At 34.5% G+C, this 22,141-nt stretch overlaps 1 protein-coding gene across 2 annotated transcripts in view; it reads right to left on the reverse strand.

Annotated features, from left to right (window-relative positions):
• POF1B (POF1B actin binding protein) overlaps window positions 1-22,141 on the reverse strand; it is a 76,137-nt gene that overhangs the window by 49,501 nt on the left and 4,495 nt on the right. For both annotated transcript variants that reach the window (XM_012790090.2, XM_012790089.2), the window contains exons 3-4: window positions 11,786-11,860; window positions 8,704-8,784 (exon numbers count right to left, since the gene is read on the reverse strand). In XM_012790090.2, coding sequence (XP_012645544.2) covers window positions 8,704-8,784; window positions 11,786-11,860 — 156 coding nt within the window. The remainder of the gene's footprint in view (window positions 1-8,703; window positions 8,785-11,785; window positions 11,861-22,141) is intronic.

The raw sequence follows: 22,141 nt of genomic DNA on the forward strand, positions 1-22,141 counted from the left end.
TGCAAGGAAATAGTAATAAAGACAGTTCACTTGATCAAAGTAAAAAATCTGGATTTCTCCTACTACATTTTACTAGGTCTAACAAAGTCTTTTGGGAAAGTTGGTGAGGAGTGGGAAAGACATTTTTTTTTCTGTTCCTAAAGCAAAACATAATGAGTTTCCTCTGAGATACACAAGCATGAGGTCAATCTCATTTAAATTGGGTTCCCTGGCAGGTTTCTTTGTATGCTAAAGTATTGTTGGGGAAATGCAAAATAAACATAATTCAGTACAACTAAGCCATAAAGTAGGTAGAATTATATTAAAGGTCTTTTTGTGGAACTCAATTTGGGTGCCCTTGAAGTGTACAATTCTTACTTATGATTATAAGGAAGGCTAAAACTCTCAGAACAACACGTTTTGAATACTGAGAAGAGAGTAGAGGCTTTAAGAGCCACTGTATCTCCACATAATCAACTAAATTGCTATAGGATTAGCCAAGTGCTTAGAAGATGTCAGCCAATGAAATAAAGGCTGGTTACATGTCCAAGATCTGAAAGAAACTCGGGAAGGGCTAATAAGAATCAGACTAGGATTCTAAAATAAATATAATGTGCACTACATTCTTTTCCCGTCTTTTGTTTTTCGTTTGAGTCTTTACTTCTGTAGGGAGAGCTGGGCTTGCTTTCTTTGTTGTTTTGCAACAAAACAAAAATTGCATTTATTTATATGGTAAAATAGGGGAATAGTAGAGAAGGGTGTATGGCCAACCTTGTTACCAGTTAATGTGCTTAGGACCATTTAAAAATCAACAAAATGTAGCAGTATTTTTTTTTTTTTTTAGTCTGCTATTGTAAATACTCTTAGAACAGTTGGGCTAAAACACTGGTTGTTGAGAAAGCAACATACTCTTGAACCAAAAGCTACATAATTCTTGTAATTCTTGTATTCAAATTTGAATAAAGGGTGCTTTAACTAAATGTTCCTGGGGGACTTTGATAAAACAAATATACAATTGACTAAATTTGACTAGTTGATGAATTATTAAATCCAAAGATGGATATATTTAGAAAGATTCCCATCAAAGCTATTTTGTGTTTGTTTATTTGTTTTTGTAAAAAGAGCCTCTTTGGTAGTTATTTGTAATCATAAAACACATGGTTATATGCTTTCTATGCTTGATGTACTTTGATAAGTGCTATGAGACATAAAAACATGAATCAGACTTATTACCAAGAGCATTTAATATTGATCACATTTAGTCAAACTATGGCAGACTGTTTTTCTACTGCCTTCAAACTATAAATTGTATTTAGATTTTTAAAGGACTATAAATAAAACAAAACAAAACAAAACAAAAACCAAAGAAGACCATGGCTCTATGTGGCCAGCAAGTCCTAAAATATTTACTATCTGACCCTTTAGAGAAAAAATTTTCCAATCCCTGGTTTAGATAATATATTAACACAAACATCTAAAATACAAAGTAGAAAGTGGCGTGTGCCCATAGAAATAACGTATGGGATGGAGTTCAGAGAAGGAAAAACTGTTTCACTGGGCAGTGCTCAGGTAGGATACCTGGCATTTGAAAGGAAATTAAGAAGGTCTTTGAATATGAGGAGATGGAAGAAAATGGTATTCCAAGTAAGGGAAACAAAATAATTTAAGTTACCAACTTGGGAAAAGTGTAAGTTATATGCAGGAGATGTACTTGGCAGATAGAGCTTGGTTCTCTGCAAGCAGTGAGAAGTCTTTAAGTGCTTTTAAACAGAGGTGTGAGGCGAACAGAAATTTACTTCAGGAAGATTAATTAAAGAAGAGAAAGAGTACAAGTGACGAGATCAGTGAAGAGATTATCCTAATAGTCAAGGACAGTACTTTTTAAAGATGGCTCTGAGATCCTGAATCTGAGGAGCGTCCCCCAACCTTTTTGGTGCCAGGGACCAGTTTCATGGAAGACAATTTTTCTACGGACCCAGCAGGGAAGGGGTGGTTTCCGGATGATTCAAGCATATTACATTTATTGTGCAGTCAAACCTCTCTGCTAATGATAATCTGTATTTGCTGCTGCTCCACTGGTTCATGGCCTGGGGATTGGGGACTGCACTACATGGCCAATGGTACCAAAAATGTAGTTTTACGTGCTCCTAGTAAGAATCTAGGTATGATTCATGTTTTCATTCCTCAAAAAATTTAACAAAGTATTCAGTGCATAGTAATCCCTTTAACCATGTGTCAAATGTTTGCAAAGAACTACCAAAGAGGCTCTTTTACAAAAGATGTTCAGTTGGACACTTAGATATAAACGTTCAACACACAGTTGAAAACACAGATCAGGAACTAAACGGGGAGTTCAAAACTGCAGATTTAGATTTCAGGACCACCTACCTAGAAGTACTAGATAAAACCTGGAAATTGTTGAAAAAGCAAGTGAAGATCAAAGAAAGAAATAGACAAGTCTTAAGTGGTCTGAGAATTGAAAGAGAAAAATATCATAAGTCAAAAGAAGAAACATTTTCAGGAAGCAGCAGGAAGTTGAAGGTATAAATGCTTCAGAGAGGTCAACAGGTGAGAATTACAGAGTGAATTGGATTTGGACTACTACAAATCCATTGGGTTTGACTACCAAAATCAGTGGAAGCAGGTCTAATGGGGAAAAAAAGTTGAGAGTCGTAAAGCATGTATTTCAGTTCTTCCTCCATCACCTATGTGCTGTGGAAACTTAAGTAAGCCATCAACATTCTCTGAGGCTCAGCTTCCTTATCACAGGGATAGTAATGCAAGGTATTTTGTATCAAGTAAAATAACATATTTTAAAGTACCCTTAATCTGTAATTTTAATGTACAGATGGCATTAGTGTTTAATAACATAGTAATATAATATTTAAAATCCATACTGTATTTAAAATAATTTTTAAAAATCTTCTTAGAGTTTTCTAGGATATCAAAATTAAAAATATACAAAAGTAGGCTTACTGAGGTCAGGAACTTTACCCATCTTGAATACCCCATAGTGAATGAACAGATGATTGAGTGAGAAGAGATATGAACCTTTATATAAAGGGGGTAATCATCTTCTAAGAAGGGAAAATAAATTTAGCAAAAGCATGACATTTTCTTTTATATAAACTAAAGTTCACTATAAATGCTGAACTATTATTATTTTTTGCTATATTTAATTAATATATTTATTTCAGAATATTATGGGAGTACAAACATTTTTGTTACATGTAATGCCTTTGCCTCATCCAAGCCAGGGCTACAAGTGTGCCTTTTCCCCATACAGTGTGCTCCACATCCATTAGTTGTGAGTTCACTTACCCCCACCCCCCATCTGATCAGCACCCAGTGAATATTACTTCCATGTGAGCACCTTAGTGATGATCACTTAGTACCAATTTGACAGTGAGTACATGTGGTGTTTGTTTTTCCATTCTTGTGATACCTCACTTCAAAGGATGGGCTCTAGCTCTATACAGGATAATATAAGATGTGTTAGTTCACCATTGTTCTTTATGGTTGAGTAGTACTCCATGGTATGCATATACCACATTGTATTAATCCACTTATGTATTGATGGGCACTTGGGTTGATTCCACATGACCTGAATAACATGGTAAACAGTAAGGCCATAGTAGCCGGGAATTTCAACAGCCCCCTGACCGAACTGGACAGATCCTCCAAGCAGAAAATAAGCAAATAAACAATGGACTTAAACAGGGCTCTAGAACAAATGGGTCTAACAAACATCTATTATTATTATTTTTAAAAAAGATGTTTTAGGCACTAGCAGTGTTGATTCTCTCTCGAATGTATGTTGGTCTCATTATTTGAAATGACTTAGTAAAAAAGAAAATCTCCAAAGTTTGGGACTATTATTTTCTCCAAATCTATAACAAATTAAAACCAAATATTAATATAAATAAATCATTCTGAGCAAAAAAAGCTGGCAAAATAAAGATAACCAGAAGTTGTAGATTTCTCAACAAACAAGCTGCTAGACAGTTTTACTATTTTGGCAGCTTTTATTTCTCAATCTGTCCATTTGAATTGGTGCCAGATCCACCCTAAAAATTAACAGGTGTTTTCAAAACGGCTAATCTTATAATCTTAATTGTTACTTGTAGAACCTCTGGCAGCAGTTCTCACATCTAACAAAGTATGTAATCCCCAACATCTACTTTACTGTTCCCAGGCCACAAAGCCTTGCTGAAGAAAATTAAAAAAAAAAAAAAGTTTGCTAATTTGGCTCATTACAAGTTCAAGTTATTCAGCTTCAAGTAGGCCTTCTGACCTTCGTGATCATACTTGTATTCATTAAATTCTTGAAAACTATGGTTACAAATCTTTTCACTTTCCTCAATCTCTTGTGTTCATGTTCCCTCACTTTCCTCCTACTTACAAAGAAAACCAAGATAATCTACCCAACGAGATCTTTGAATTTTCCCTCCACATCTCAAAAATCTCTCTTTTCTGGTCTTTCCATCTCATTAAGAAGAAAGATGTACTCCCTTTTGCTTTTGCCTGAAGTCACTTCTCTGTCTGTACCTGAAATCACATCCCCTCTTGTCTCTCCCATTTCTCTCCTTTCTCTGTTGCATCTTTAGCCTTCCTCATTATTGCTCCTTCCCCTCTATCTATAACTCTCCCAAGTCTTCAAGATTCTCTTTTCTCCTTTAGCTTCCACCATATCTCTCCTTCCTTTGATAGATTTCCTTTTCAAAAGAGTAATCCTCACTCATTTTTCTACTTTATCTTGATCTACTTTCCTATGAACTTCTGGTATCTGGATTTTGCCTCCAAGAGTATACTGAAACAGCTGTCTGAAACATCACTAACACATTTCTAATGGCCCAACCCTATTCTCTAACCTCATCCTCTTTGGCCTTCGGTCATTTGAGATGGTTGATAACCCCTTTCTCTATTTGCTTTAGTTACTCTGTGTTCACATCCCTCTCTGACAATTCTTCTGCCTGTGAAAGTGGCTCCTTCCTTCTGTTCCCTTAAATAGGCATTTCTCAAAGTTCTGAAGTCAACCCTCTCCATTACCTTTCACTAATCTCACTCATTCCCACAGCTTCAATGATAACTTCAAGAGGAATAACTCCCATGTCTCTATCTAAAATGTAACCTTTCTTCAAGTCATTTTTAACTGCCTGCTGGGCATCTTCCCCTTTCATGCACCTCAAATACTACTGGCTCAAACAAATCTCACAATCTTTTCCTTTCCCAAAACAGCTTTTCCTCCCCCTCATTTCCCAATCCTTTTAATTAAGCCACCATGACACTCAGTGTCTTAAGCTGTAAAGCTTAGGGTCATATTTGACTTTTCTTCTTTTAGCCTCCACATCCAGTAAGTTACCAAATTTTGTTAAAGCTACCTCCAAAATAAAGATAGAGTCAAAAAAAGATAGAGTGATGAACTTGAGCCAGAAGCCCGAAGCAAGTCACACTTATTTAAACATTAGTTTTCTTTTTTTCTAGTAAAAGCATACTAATACTGATGTTAATCATATTAATACTTTAAATACCACACTAAATCATTTTTTTGATTTCTCCTAAACAAATATGTTATCTCCAATTTCTGAACTCCAATAAGACTTTATCTGTATTTCTCTCACAGATTCTATTCTACATCCTACCACATATTCTATGTATCTATTTGTGGACATGTCTTATTTCATTTCCCCCCTCAGAGGAACTATAAGCTCCTCTGGCTTGGGAAACATGTCTTTTCCCCTTATTTCTATTTGAAGACTGTATAGTGTTCTCCCCATAGCAGGAGCTCCACAACTATAAAATTCATGAAATTGATTAATATTAATTGGATTCTATCCACTGATAGAACAAAAGTATTTCCTTAATTTCTGGATCAAGTTTTAACTAGAATGCATAAATTTTTTGAACAAAATGACAATAAATAGAGAATAAGGAAGATTAGAAACAACCAAAAATAAAAAGACTGAACAGAGACAGAAGGAAATCATAATGCGAGAAGTAGATTGAGATCATTTTAATTACAGGCAAGAGAAATAAAGATTAGACAAGCCGGGAGGTGAAAGAGGATAAAGTTGCCCTTTAGGAAGTTCAGCTTATTATAAATATTGTAATTAAACTAAAATCTTCTCCTGTGAGATTTAAAAAAGCAAACAAAAAAGGAATACACCTAGATAAATAAAATGGGGAATATATCTAGACAGGATTTTCAAGATACTTTGAAAAATCAGTCAGATTGTTTTTGTTTAAAAAGCATGGAGCTTGAAATTTGTTTTATTCCTCAATAATGGAAAGAGTCAAAAGCTTAAAAATGACAATTTTTCTTCAACCCACTGCTGGGTCTTCTTCCTGAGAAACTATTTGCTTGTTTATAGTTGAATATAGCCATATTGAAGAGCTCTTACAGAGGCAGGCTCAGTTTTTTCTAATATGTTAGATACTTACATACACACTTTTAATTTTTCTGCCTTTGTAACTATAGTATGGGTAAGGAGGTGTGCAGGTGAGTATCTGGATTCTAATTCACCCCCATCATCAATGGTCCTTAATTTGCACATTTCTCTCTCCTAGTTCTGCATTGTTCAATTTCAATTCCAATTCTATGGTTTTGTAATTGAATAGTTTTGTACCAGTTAGGAACATAAGTTGAAGAATGTTGGGATCTTGTTTTGTTAGCTGCTCTATATCCAGTTCTTAGGACAATTTCTGGCACATAGTAGGCAATTGATAAATATTCATTGAATAAATGACCAAATTTCTCTGTGCTTCTGTTTTCTCACCTTTTTTTTTAGGATTAAAAGGTATAGCATATGTAAATTTCATAGTATGGAGTATATGCTAAATAAATATTAATTTTCCTTTCCCCCATTAACTAAAGAATAAAGATTCATCCAAGATTCTCTGGCAATGTGGATTGGAATCCAAATGATTTGATATTTGAAATCTCTTTGGATATATCCCAAGCAAGAACAGCAATTCTCACATTATGAAAAAGAAAGTACTATCTAGAAATAACTCATTGAAAATCAGGGATATCAAGTGTACTATGCATCCAAGTATGCATGCATACCCCAAATTTGTGTGTGAAAGAAAGAAAAAGAGAGAGGAAGAGGAAGAAAGGGAAAGTGTAAAGTGATTGGCTTAGTGAGAGAAAGAGGTATACTCTCCTCTCCTAGGTCCTCTTTATCTCCCTCTCCCTCCCCCCACCTTTTCAGATTTGTTGCTTAAACATTTAATTCTGCTGAAGAAGGAATAGGCAACTGATTTAGCTGTAATCATATTACCATTCAATATTTACATGGATATATGAAAACTCAAGCAAATGTCCAAAGCAATCACCCCTCAACTCAGAGCCTCATAGGTTCATACAAACACACATGCACAACTAGCAGCCTGCCTAGCTAAGGAGATGTGAGAACATGATTTTTAAACAAGTTAAAAAGGGGTAAGGCATGGTGGCTGACGTCTGTAATCCTAGCACTTTGGGAGGCCAAGGCAAGAGTATTGCTTGAGGCCAGGAGTTCGAGACCAGCTTGGGCAACATAGCAAGTCCTTATCTCTACAAAAAATAGAAAAATTATCCAGGCATCATGGTGCAGGTCTGTAGTCCCAGCTACTCAGAAGGCTGAGGTGGGAGGATCACTTGAGCCCAGGACTTTGAGGTTGCAGTGAGCTATAAAGACACCACTGCACTTTAGCCCAGGCAACAGAGCAAGACTCTATCTCAAAAAAGAAAAAGAAAGAAAGAAAAATAAATAAATAAATAAATAAATAAATAAATAAATAAGGAAGAGAGGGGATAGAAACTAGTAGAAATCTAGTCCATCCTTCCCACTCATCTAGAATAGTAGCAAGTGGTACCCTAATTTAACCCTTTACTTTCCACAGCTGAAGCAAATAATTTATTTTGTCTTGTAGGGTAGGGTAGGATTGTTGCATCATGACAGAGAAATAAAGAGCAAGTCAAAGAATTTATGCATTCCTATCTGGATCACACTGTTGCCAATTGTGAAAATAATGTCCTCATAACCTCATCATACTTCCTGTTGCAGCTAAAGAAGGTAGAGGTATGTATGTGTGTGTAAATGTGTGTGTGTCAAGGAAGGCTTACTACTGTGGAAAAAGGTTTTCTTAATTTTCTCCTCAATGTTAGACACAGAATAATATCCTAGTCTGTGAAATGTAAAGTTAGGTATCTCAGTAAAAAAATATAATAATGTAATTTTCTAATCAGCTCATTTCTAGGCACAAAAGTTCACACACCATAGGCAACAAAGGTCTGGAGACATTTTTGAACTTTGACTTTGAGTTTTTATCTTCCTAGTCCATATCTCAACGGCAAATCTAAATAAAGACTTCAACTGCTGATGTAGCAGTTGATAGAGTTTTTATGTGAAGCCTCTGAAAGAACTTTGCCCCTTTTCTTTTGGTTCAAAGTGCATAAAAATTCTCTGTAGCATAAGGGTGGAGCTATACAAGTAGAAAGCCTTTATAATCTAGGAATTTCCAAGCTGCTTGGAGCTGTTGCAATAATGAGTCAGAATGTATGGACACATGGTTGTTTGGAATTAAAGATGGCATTTTTTATACTAATGGTTAGAAATTCACTTTATAACTGTAGGAAAGTTCAACAATATGATATTAAAGATCTGATAACTGACTCACTCTTCTTGTTTAAGCTAACAACTTCTAAGAAATTATATGTTGGGGAAAGAGTTTGCATCTTACCTGTTCAGGATTTTGTACTATGTATCTCCTAATAGTGGTCTGTGGATATGTAGTGACTTTCACTGTTGGGGACTGGAGTTCCTGTGAAGAAAAGATAAAAGCTGCATATAATCATAATTATTTAGTGACCTTGGAGCCATCAATAATAATAGGGAACAATTTTCAGAGTAAAATTTTTAGAGTCATTTTCATGAATGATGCTGTATGATTTTATGATTTATTTAATTTCAGTTTCAGAAACATACAAAAATGTGTCATGTGCTCAGCACTTTGCTGGATACTTGTATTATATTCATTTCATGGTTTTTCATCCCACTTTCTAAACTGTATTTAATGAGAGTTTCAAAATATCTCATTGTAAATGTCACCACGTGATTAAAAGAAAATATAGTTTAATATTGATTAATTAAATCTTTAGTTTGGAAAGAACACCTTATATTTTTAAAAAATAAGAAGAGGTACAAAGAGAAAAAGGTATATGTGTACTTAAACATTTAAATCTTCAATGTATTGGAAGGAGAAGGCCATAGATAACATTAAAACTGAGACAAAGCACTAGAACAAAGTTATTTGTAAACTTTGTAAACAAGCCCTCCATAGGATTCTAATACATAGTCAATTTTGAGAGCCACTAGACTAAGGTTGCACAAATGGCAAAACCTGGGACTAGAATCCACACTCTGAGAACCATTTTTCCTTAGGCAAACCACTTAATCTTTCAATATTATATGTGTGATGTCAGACAAATTATTTAGGATTTTTCAGACAAATTGAATGAATTATCAAATATTTGCATCTTTTAAAAAATTTTTTCATTTAGACGCATTGCCTTCTGTCACTTAGGCTGGAGTGCAGTGGCTCGATCATAGCTCACTGCTGCCTCTAACTCCTGGGCTCAAGCAATCCCCCCACCTTAGCCTCCCAAGTAGCTATGATTTACAGGCATGTACCACCATGCCCAGCTAATGTTTTTAATTTTTTTTGCATAGATGAGGCCTTGCTTTCTTGACCATACTGGTATCAAACTTTTGGCCTTAAATGATCCTCCCACCTTGGTTTCCCAAAATGCTAGGATTACAAGAATGATCCACCATGCCTGGCCTATTTGCAAACTTTTGATGAAAAAATAGTATATATCATCAATAAATAAGACAGCTCTTATGTATCAATGAGAAAAAAAATCTTTACACTAAAGGAAAAATGATGTGAACAATTTATAAAAGAAGAAAAGCAGCTGATTAATAAACTTAACAAAAAGTGTTCAACCAAACTAGGAATCAAAAAAATGTAACAAAAGAATGCCATATTTGTATTGGAAAATTATAAAAAATAATAGCACTGATGAGGGTGCAGTAAGAAAGGTACTCTCCTATGGAGAGGAGAAAGATTATATAATCATCCATAGGTTGAAATATGTAGCCATAGTAATATAAATTTATTTGAAAAACGCTCATGATGTCATGTAAATGTAAGTGAGAAAATTAGGATATAATACTGTATATATGGTATGATTTCAATTTTGTATTTGAATGAAAGAAAACACAACAAAACATTAAGAGTAGTATCTCTGGATGGGGGAGAGAGTCAGGAGTGATTTTTGTTTTGCTTCATTATATTATTTTATACTTCTAAAATTTTCTACAATAAACACATATTTTTAATATCAGAAATAATATGTACGGTAAACCCAATTTTAAAGCCTGCCATGAAAAATAACATAGTTAATAGTTTCCTGACTGAATTTGAGTGTAGTGAACACCCCTGTGATTTTAGTGGACTTACTTTTTGAGGCAATCATACCTTGGTGGTCCTCCCTTGGTTTCATATTCCTTTGATTGGCTGATCTGATTCTCATATGTAAGAATCCACTTTCTTATTTATTTTGTGGTCCTGACATTATGTGAATGTGTAGTCTTACGAGGACCTGAAGATTGCTGAAGATTCCTGAAGATTCCATATCCATATATGTATATGGAAAAGATTTATACAAAAAGAAGAGAAACAAATCTAATCTAATCAATTTCTAAGTCAATCATAGCCTTTATTCCACTGCTGCATGGTTTGTTATGCATGTGACCCATGCTGTTCTATGAGCTCCTTAATAATAGTGATTGGGTCTAATCCACCCTTGTGCAATATTTGGCACATACTTGGCACTCAGCAAATGTTAGCTGGATAAGTGCTTCACTAATTGACCTAGCTGTAGTCTAGGCCAAATTGGGAAGTGGTAGGGAAACTTTCCTTTGATAATCTTTTTATTTGTTCTTCATTATATCACATTTTTTCTTACTGTATTCAAGGTCTAGAGATCACCTTTTATCCATTTTCTCCTCACTGTCCAAATTCACACCCTGATACCTCATATAGTGCAGACTCTTTTCTTAAAACAGCATCTCTCTCCATCCTATCCTCTACATCTCATACCCCCTATACTCCTCTCCCATGTAACTGGTGTGTTTTATGTTTCATTTTCTTAGAATTTACTTCTTGACATATGGCATCAAATTAAACACATATTTTAATATGTTATTTAATTATTATTATAGATACTTTTTGGATACACAATGTGTAATTCAAGAATAATCCTAAAAGTGGGATTATTAGGCTTTAAAGGCTAAGGAAGTTAGAACCTTGTGTGTCTTTCAAATCATAACTTATGGGAAGGGCTAATTCTGACCCTATAAATTATTCTCTCTGAATATAAACATATAGTACTAACACTCACAAAGTAAAGCCCTCAATTCATTCAAGATGTAGATATTTTATTTGTGCTTCAATCAAGGACCCTTAAAATATCCATAACACTAGGAGATCTTTGGCTGAAATTAAACTGTACTCAAACTAAAAACAATTGGATGAGTAGGCAATGAAACTGAAGAATTTCATTCACAGCACTTGTTTCACATTCCTTTGATAGGTTGAGCTGATTCTCATATGTAAGTATCTCCTTTCTTATTTTATGGTGTTGACATTGTGTGAATGTGTAAAGTATTATTCTTATGAGGGTCTAAAGATTGCTTACATATATAAATAAGATTTACATAAGACGAAAAACAAATCTAATCTAACTGATAACTTTTACCTGTTCAGTATTATGGGTTATATGTAGAGCATTTGGGGCACAAGTAGATAGTTTTGGAGTTGGAGAATGGAGTTCCTGTTAAGAGAAACAAAAGAGAGTTCAGAAATTGAAAGTCTTCCGTTAGTACCAAGGCTTGGGCAAGGCAAATGCATTACATGTAACCAAAATGTTTGTACCCCCATAATATCATGAAATAAAAAAAAATACACAAAGGAGTATTATTAAGCCATAAAAGAAATTGAATGTCTTAAGTTCTTGAGGTATTATTTCCTTTATTTTTATATTGACCCGATTAGTTAGAAATAAGAGCATTACTTAGTGCTCTCTTAGGTCATGTCCATCTTTCCAAAGAGCTAAATTACTTTGTCAGCTTTGCAAGTAACCTAATGAAAAAAGAGTTTCTACAGTGCTTTCATAGCAATACATTCTCCATGTACTGTTAGGTTGCATTCTTTTTTTTTTCTTTTCAGCATATTATGGGGGTACAATGTTTAGGTTACATATATTGCCTTTTCCCTGCCCCAGTCAGAGCTTCAAGCTTGTCCATCCCCCAGATGGTGTGCATCACACCGACTAGGTGTGAATATACTCATCCCCTTCTCCCCACTCCCACGTGCCTGACACCCAGTGAAAGTTACTACTATATGTGCACATAAGTGTTGATCAATTAATACCAATTTGCTGGTGAGTGCATGTGGTGCTTGTTTTATCCATTCTTGGGATACTTCACTTAGTAGTATGGGCTCCAGCTCTTTCTAGGAAAATGCAAGAGGTGCTATGTCACCATTGTTTCTTATAGCTGAATAGTACTCCATGGTATACATATACCACATTTTATTAATCCACTCATGTATTGATGGTAGCAATCTTTTTATTTATCCTTTGAGAACTCCACTAATACATACCCCAGTGTTATTATATATTAATATTTGCAATTAACAAGATGTAAAATTGTGTCAAACAAGAATATTAAATCTAAAAATTCTCAAACCAATATAAGAAACTACCTGAGTCGATTAATAAAATGTGTTATATGTATACCATGGAGTACTATGCAGCTTTAAGAAACAATGGTGATATAGCACTTCTTGTATTTTCCTGGATAGAGCTGGAGCCCATTCTACTAAGTGAAGTATCCCAAGAATGGAAAAATAAGCACCACATGTACTCACCAGCAAATTGGTATTAACTGATCAACACCTAAGTAGACATATAGGAATAACATTTATCGGGTGTAGGGCAGGTGGGAGGGGGAGGAGGGGATGGGTAAATAAATACATAATGAGTGAGATGTGCACCATCTGGGGGATGGTCACACTTGAAACTCTGACTCGAGAGGGGAGAGGGGGCATGGGCAATAAACGTAACCTTAACATTTGTACCCCCATAATATGCTGAAATAAAAAAACAACCTCAACTAAGATTATTGCCCTTAGAATACTTCAAGCTGACTCTTAGTTATGCTTTGTCTCATCTGCTTCTAGTTTAATTTCAAAGAGTAGGCTCTGCTATTAAAAATGATCTATAAAAATGAGACAATATGATTTTTAATAATGATCAGATAAAATTGTCACTCTATCCATTATGCTGGCATTGTTTATATTTTTCCCAAATCAGCAAAACTGCATAGCTTTATCAGTGTGCAAAGAGTTGATAATAGTACTCAAGCTCCCTATATCTCACTATAATTTACAATCAATAGGCACAATTCCATGGATATTTTCCCACAAAGGTATAATGTTATTTTCTTTAGAATAAGGGGATTATTTACAAAATTAGGTAAGATGGTCTGAGTAAATGCCCAAAATGAACAAAATCTTGATGATGGAAGATACTTTCAGTGGCATCAAGTTCTAGTCAGGATTATAGTAGTCATCCCACAAATAGCCGTTGCCTGTTCCATAGGAATTAATCCAAATGTTTTTGAATGAATGAATGAATGAAGAGGATGCCTTACTTTTAAAGGTACCCCCAAAATAAGAATCTAAACCTTCCTCTTAATAATCTATATTATTCAATTTTTAATTTTCAGTGTCATTGATCTATATGTGGCTTACCTTAACCTTCATATTGAAATCATTAAATTCAATAAATAGTTACTTTTTTTTTGTTCTTATGCCCTCTGTGCCACAGGCCCACATTCTGGATAATCAATTAATTAAAGTTGGGGATGGGGTGGTGGCAGCTATTATGATATAGTGGAAAGAGTTCTGGACTTAGGAATGAGGAGCCCTGAGTTGTGCTGCTGGTTATACTCTTAGCCAGATGTGTGATACTGGACAACTCATGTCATCTGTCTAAGATTAGTTTCCTCCTGTGAGATATTGGGTGGGGATGTGGGTAAGTATGAATTAGATCTATTTATGATATTCTGTGAATATAGGAGATCATTCCCATCTTATTTTTCCATACAGACAAAAAGTGTCAAATCTTTAAACTTGTCAGTCTTGTTTTCCTTTAATGATGATGATGATAATGATGATGATGATAACTAACACCTACTGAGGACTTATATACCAAACACATTACATAGATCACCCTATTTAACACTCAAAACAACCTCATAAGGAAGATATTATTACAACCCCATTATTCACATTAGTAAAGTTAGACAGAGATACGTTAAGTAACTAGATGAATATCACATAGCTAATACTAAGGTGCTAGATCCCAGCTCAGGTTGCCTGATTCCAGAACTCACACTCTTATTCTCTATACTTTGCCACATGTATAGCTTGCCTCATTATATGTTCTGTTTGTCAAGTTGTATAACCTCATTATATGATTAGGTTCAACTAGTCCTTATAATAGGAGGCTAGATATTGGTCTTTTTATTATTTACTGTCAAAAGAAACTCTCAGATGCCTGAAAACAAGGGACCCACCCAAAAGTGACTGTGTGAGAGAATAGCCCTAATTAGATAATTTAAGATTCTCTAAACTCAGTAGAGGTTGCTTATAGAGAGTGCATGATATATTTATAGAATGCATTCACAGGCCTTTAAACTCAATAAAACATTGAATTTTTTTTAGTACTTCTATCATCCAAGCCCTTCAATTTATCAGGAAAACCTTACTTTTCTAATAAAATATTCAGCATATTATTGAGTCATTTATTCCTGTGGCTCAGACCTGCATAAACATTATACTTTGTTGCTAACTTTCTTTAGGTAGAGTTCTGGTGAAAACACATTTTTTTTTTATAATTATGTGGGCTCAGGCCCAGTGTAAAATCCAGGCCTGTTTTTCCTACATTGCTTCAAGTAATGATTTTCAGCTTCGGTAAAGTCATAACAGATCTCCTCCTCCTCCTCCTTTACTTTTTATGAAGTACATATGGTGTTACCAATTTTAATATCTGAGTGGATTAAAATCAGTCTACTTTTTGGGATACTTTCATTGCAACACTTAAGATAATTGGCCATACTTTAGTATACCCTAAATCAGAGCTGGGAAACTCTGGTTTCCCTAGGAAATTAACTATTTGCAAAAATGTATCTTATTTTCAACTGTTTGTTTTTCAGAGTTAAATCAGATGAAGTTCAAGTGCCCCAAATTTCTGTTATTTATCTTAGTGGAATTGCTTTTGAGTGGTTCAGTGCAATGGAAAAAGGATGGAAAGCAGAAGCTGGAGAGGTATTGTTCTCCTTTATTTATTTTTATGAAAACATTAACAACTTAGGCTATACCCTGAATTCCAGGATTATTTTAGAGCAAGACCTTGAATAGAAACTATTTTTGTCCTCTCATATATTTTTGATACTTTCCATATTGATGAAAGAACATTAAAATGGGAAAAATACAGTAAGGGTAATCATCAAATAATGTGCTGAATTCAAAAAATATAAACCTGTTTGAACTGAGAACACTTGAGTATCTAACTAAGGTTAATTAAGGTAGACAGCTGATGTAATGAAAATATCAGGAGATGGCTTCTAAATTCATGGCATTCATTAACTAGCTGTGCTCACTTGGACAAGTTATTTGGAGCTATTTGAGCCTCAGTTTCTTTATTTGTTTAACAGACAAATATTACACAATGCATACCGTCTTTATCTGTATACTGTATGACTTGTACAATAAGCATAATAATATTTTTATACCTAATTTTGGAGTGCTAGTGAGTAAATAAACGTATATGAAAGAGTTTTTAAAAATAAAAAATCATCTATTAATATGAAAAATTATTTTTACTGGATTGGTTATATATATGGCTAAGTTATTAACTTGCACTTTGTTCACTATGACATAATCGCATTGAGAAAGGTATAAAGGGTGGATAGAGTACAATCACTATCTTCACTAAGATTATACTCAGGGAATAAAAACTATGATTAAAAACAAGAATTAAGTAGACTATCATAAGAACTATAAGGAGTTTACTAGATGAGTTTTGAGGTCTAAGAGATAATTTCAACCTGGGACAATCTGAGACTTGATCACAAAGTTACAATTGAGGAAGGTCTTGAAAATTGGTATAACTTCAGCATGTCTAGATTGGTTAGGGAGGAGGATAGGGCATTTCATATGTAAAAGCAACTGAGTAAAAGAGTTGTGTAAAGTTGGGGGCTATATTTAGAGAACAATGACTTACATTTTGGCTGAAACATAAGACCCTATAAAGAGAGTTCCAGGAAGTAAGGTCCATAGCAGTCAGATCATGCAGGGCTTTGAAAGTCAGATTAAAAAATTTATAGACACTTAGAAGGATTTTGTGGAAGAGGAGTGATATGAGGTGTTTGTAGAGAACTTAAGCAACTTTTCTAGAGAACATATTCTTAGGTATAATTAGGTTTGTGAAGATTTAAAAAAAAATTTATGCAGGAACCAATACATCCAAGTTGAAGTTTATGTTAGAAGAGAAATAGATAAATACTATACTTGAGATAAAAATCATTCCTTGGAAAGTTCTAAATGTGTTTTGGTGTGTGAATGAGTATTAAACAGAAGCACAGGTTGAGTATCCCTAATCTGAAAATCTGAAATCTAAAATGCTCCAAAATCCAAAATGTTTTTAGCGCCAACATGACACCACAAGTGGAAAATTCTATGTTTGCTCTCATGTGGCAGGTTGCAGTAAAAACGCAGTTGAAACTTTGTTTCATGCACAAATTATTTAAAATATATAAAATTACCTTGTCTGTGTATAAGATGTATAGTAAACAGAAATGAATTTTGTGTTTAGACTTGGGTGCCATCCCTAAGATATCTCATAATGTACATGCAAATATTCCAAAATTTGAAAAAATCTAAAATTTGAAACACTTGCAAGCCTCAAGTATTTTGTATAACGCATACTCAAACTATAATAGGATTTATGATGGATTCTATGGGCATATACCTGTTATGCTAAGCTGATAATAGCATAACTGAGTAAGATTCAATTAATAAAAGCACTTCACATAGACAACTTCAGCAGTAGCAGGGGTGGAGGGAGGATATCTCTATAAGCAGACTAAATAGCAGCTGCAATATAATTTGACTAAAGGAAGTATCACAACACGATCCCAGGGAAATGATGTTATGACAGATCAGAATAGCTACCCCTTTAACAAAATTTGCCATAAAAAGTAATGTTAAATATTTGTCCATAGAAAAAGTACAAACCAAATATGAATAAGTCAAATCCAGATGCTTAATGGGGCACAAGAACTAGAGTATAAAACTAATTGACTTATTAAATATCTTCCTTATGTTTATTTCATGTGTTGTTTCTTGTCTGTAAAGAGGCCATTTGTGTCTTATGCATAGAAAAGTGAAGCCCACAAATCATTCCAGTTAAGTCATGTATCTTTACTAAAGCCACTACAGGTTGCCGTGTTCAAGCATTTTTGAAAGCCATAATCACAGAAAAGGAGGGAGAAAGAGAGAGAGAGAGAGAGAGAGAGAGAGAGAGAGAGAGAGAGAGAGAGAGAATGAATCTACATACAATTTCTAGTTCCAATCTATTTCTCATTTATTTTGACTTGTCTTTGAGTTTTGATTTGAAAAAAATCTCAGCCCTCTAGAAGTGTATATAGACCATGGTGGTAGAAAAAAAGAACCACAGAAATATTCTGAATATTATACAAGTCAGTAATATAAGTATCTGTGTCACCTTATACTTAAGTAATGACAAGTGATACTGGCTTTAAAAGGAGACCATGTCTAGGATAGAGATGGCAGTAGAGTACCACATTGAGGAAAGGATGATATGATTCAAGGTTGGGAAAACTTTGAAGAAGACAACTTCCTAGATGAATTTTGAGAAATGGGTGCAATTCCAACGGAGATGTGAGGGAAGGGTGGATGTTGTCAGAGCAGGGACTAGAATGAACAAAGGCTGAGTGGGGAGAGAGGTAAGTACTCAGTTTATTCAAGAAACAAGGTGGGAGGATGTAGGTAATGGGAGATAGACTGTAAAAAATAGGATTGGGCTGTCTTTACAAGGCCCTTTAACATCATCAAGATGAGGAGTTTGAACCTAACCTTGGAAGTTGATTACCAATATTTTTTAAAAGATTGTCAATTCCAATTCAAATGCCATTTTATTGAGATCATAAATTTCATAATAAAGTACAAGCCAATTTTATTTCTGCATAATATTTGTGTCGAAGTTCTCCCAAAGCATTTATGGCTCTTTAAATAATTAAAAATTAATCAGCTTATTACCCAGTGTTAGAGCATTGCATATTTGAATATAAAGCAATCAGCAAAATTTATGATAAAAATATAAAGAATTCTGAAAAAAAATCTGCCTTTTTGGTAAATAATATAATATTTTAAAATCATGTTCATGTACATTATTTATTCCCTGGCTTATGTACTTATTAAAGGATTTTAGGTGGTTTATAATGAGAGCACATGCAAGAAAATGATCATGAAATATAACAATGAACCAGATATTGGAGACTGTGAAACAAATAAGAGTCAAATGTATAGACCAGGAATATACAACATAGCATAATGGTAACAAGTATAGACCTAAATCCCAGTTTTAACACATACTAACTGTATGAACTTGAGCAAGTCACATAACATCTCTGTGCTTCGGTTACCACATCTGTAAAAATGGGAATGATAGCAAACTTTACTTACCAAAGTTAAACACAAATTCAGTAGGTTAAGGGAGGTAGGAGGCAGTTCCAGTGAGAATATGAAACTCAGATTATGTGCCCAAAAGAGCAAAGATTTCTTCTGATTGAGGGGGTTTATTTTTTATCTTTTTCCTATTGTTAATCATTTGCTCTCTCAAAAAATAGGATTCTGGGAAAAATTATATGGATAAAATAATAGATCCATGCATACATCTATAAATCCTTCATTCAGTTCTTCTATTAAAGGCTTATGAATTCAATTCTCCTACTGAAATACTTACTCTAAACTCATACTTTGACAGGGAATAGCTTCATTTTTTGTTTCATTCCTATGTGCTCATTGTATCTGGTCATGTAAATTTCCAGGACGTTGATCACACATTTGTGCCACCACAAATTTCTTTTAATGTAATTATCTTGGGTATTTCTGTATCTCAATAATGAATGGCTTGAACATACAGAGCTGCACTGTTGAGTAGAACTCTCTGCAATGGTGGAAATGTTCTATATCTGTGCTGTGGCCAATATAGTAGCCACTAGCCACATGTGTCTGTTGAGCACTTAAAACAAGGTTAGTGTGACTGAGGAACTGAATTATCTAACTTTATTTGAATTTAATTATTTTAAATGTAAATACAAATAGCCACATGTGGCTAGTGGCTCCTGTATTGGAAGTACATCTCTAGAGAAAACATTAGGTAAGAGGTAGACTGCAAGCAAAGTTTAATGCTTGGTGTCACTTTACATTTAAGAAGGGAAAAAGATGCCAGGCATCATGGTGTATACCTGTAATCCCAGCTACTCAGAAGGCTGAGGCAGGAGGATTATTTCAGGCCAACAGTTTGAGGACATAGTATGTTATGATCGTGCCTGTAAATAGCTACTGCACTCTAGCCTGGGTAACATAGCAAGACCCTGTCTCTAAAAAGTAACTAACAAACAAACAAAACCCACAAAAATAAATAAAAAGGAAAAAGAAAAAAAAATTTAAACTTCATCTCAAATATCAAGGTCCAAGTTCAAAGACTCTAAGAGCATGAGAACTTTCAAATTACTCATCCTAAAAGATAGGCCAATTAACATTAAATACATCCCTGACGTTCTAGTCTTTTGACCATATATCATGCATTTTAGAAAACTTCTTTCGTGATTTTGCTCATTAGTCTTTCTAAGCTAGTAGGGCCCTAGTAAGCCTTTCAAGCACATGTGCTTACCTAATTTTTCCAGTGTCAAGGGAACCTTGATAGTCAGTTTGTTTAGTGTATTATCCTGTCTGTGCAGGAAGGAGTTTTGTTTGGCTTTATTTTTAGAAATCAATAATACGAATAAAGAAAAGAAAATTGAGTGCTAACTTTGTGCCAGACAGAGTACGGGACACCTGCACATGTTATTTTCTTCAATACACAGGATTTCTAAAATCCTGAAGGAAGGTATTCTTATCCCCACTTTACAAATAAGGAAACTGAGGTCCTCAGAGATCAAGTGATTTATTCAAGGTAATATAGTATTTAGTGCTTACTATGTGACAAGCACTGTGCTATGTGTTTTCTACCATATAATATATAATATCACATTTGACTCTAACAATAATCTTATGAATTGTCATTATTGCCCCATTTTACAAATGGAGCAACTGAGGCATATAGCTAGCGAGTACCTAAACCAGGAATTAAACTCAAAAAGTTTGAAACTTAAGCCTTCATTCTTAGGCACTACAACTAGATGGCTTTATAGTTCTGTTCTGCCACATACCACCTCATCATTGCACATTTATTATTCAAGGCTTTCCCTGAGACATTCCACATAGCCCCATTTTTATGGGCATTTTCTTCATACAATGTTCTTTGTGACTGCTCTTTAGACTCTGTAAAATTTGAACCTTTTCAGTCAATACCTATTGGCTTTTGTTTTCCTGTTGATAACTCTGGTCAAAGAGCTCAAGACCCTGGTGCAATAGATAGATATAGGAGAGACTGATGGGAATGAGAATTAGATAATAGACCATTACATACATAGTACAGAATTTTGTTCTCTAAATATTTGGAAGCTTTTTGAATGAACATGGAACTTTTTCATGTTGTTTAATTTGAATTTTAAAGCTTTACTTAAAGATTAATATACAATATAACATTCCAAGCAGGAAAACCATGGGAGCCTTGCGGGTGCTCCTGTCAGTCCCAAATGAGCATGAGAATCACTGAAAGTAATAACAGCGAGTTATGAACAGCCTAGGTTGAACAGTTTCAAAAGAGGTAGTATCTTTAAAAACCACATACTGACAGAATTTGCCAAGGCAAACTACCATTTGAATAAATTCCCTGAACACTATGGGAGATGCTTTTGTTAGAACCTTTCAAAATGAGTAACACGGTTAAACACCTGCCTTAGGTTATTATTGAGATGTTATATTGAACAATGTACAGCAAAAATCATACAAATTATGATGATCTCTCTTTAGATGAAACAAGAACTTCCTTCATTTAGGATAAAATCTGTGATTCTATTGCCATGTAAAGAAAGCAACAGAATGTAATATAATAGAACTATTCCCCTCCCTTCTTCTCCCTAATGCCAATCCCTCATTTAAAAGGCTTATTCCTGGGTTCTTTCTCTTCTTTTCCTGAAGAAAACTAGGAGATGGAAAGAAAATAAAAAATAAAAGAAAGAAAATACAGTCCCTTTGAAGTGCTGTGCAGTCCCTTTTCTATCTTTAAGAACTGTATATATATTCCATTGGAAGTCAGAAAAGGATGTCTGTTGGGATAGCTCCTGTGTGAAGAAAAAGTTGTCTCAAATATATTTGTTTAGAAAAATTTTACCTTTTAAATAAGGATTAAGAGCATAGTAAATCTCCCAGTTGTTTTACCATAAATTGTCAAGAAAAGAAATTTGAACAACAATTGAAGGAAAATTTCCTCTCCCTTCTCCCCTCCCTGTCCCTGCCCACCCCACATATACACAATGACAGCTTGTGAGTGCCATTGACTGAAAACAGGCCCAGTAATTTATAAGACCTCCCTTAAGCAAGAGACAATTGCCATGGGCATTTTCACCCAGCAATTAGTTGCACTGAGAAATTTCTATAGCTTCATTTAATTGTAGGCACAAAAGGGATGACCAAAGCTGAAAACCCAGCCCCTTTATCCTATGACCTCATTCTTTTTTCAGGCAACCTACTTCCTTGAACAATCATTGACTTTAGTGACCACACCCTGGAACAACAATTTATCAAAGCAACACACCCCTCTCCACAGAACAGGAAAATTTTTTGATAGTGTATA

The sequence above is a fragment of the Microcebus murinus genome, chromosome X, assembly GCF_040939455.1.
Source record: "Microcebus murinus isolate Inina chromosome X, M.murinus_Inina_mat1.0, whole genome shotgun sequence".
Lineage (NCBI taxonomy): Eukaryota > Metazoa > Chordata > Mammalia > Primates > Cheirogaleidae > Microcebus > Microcebus murinus.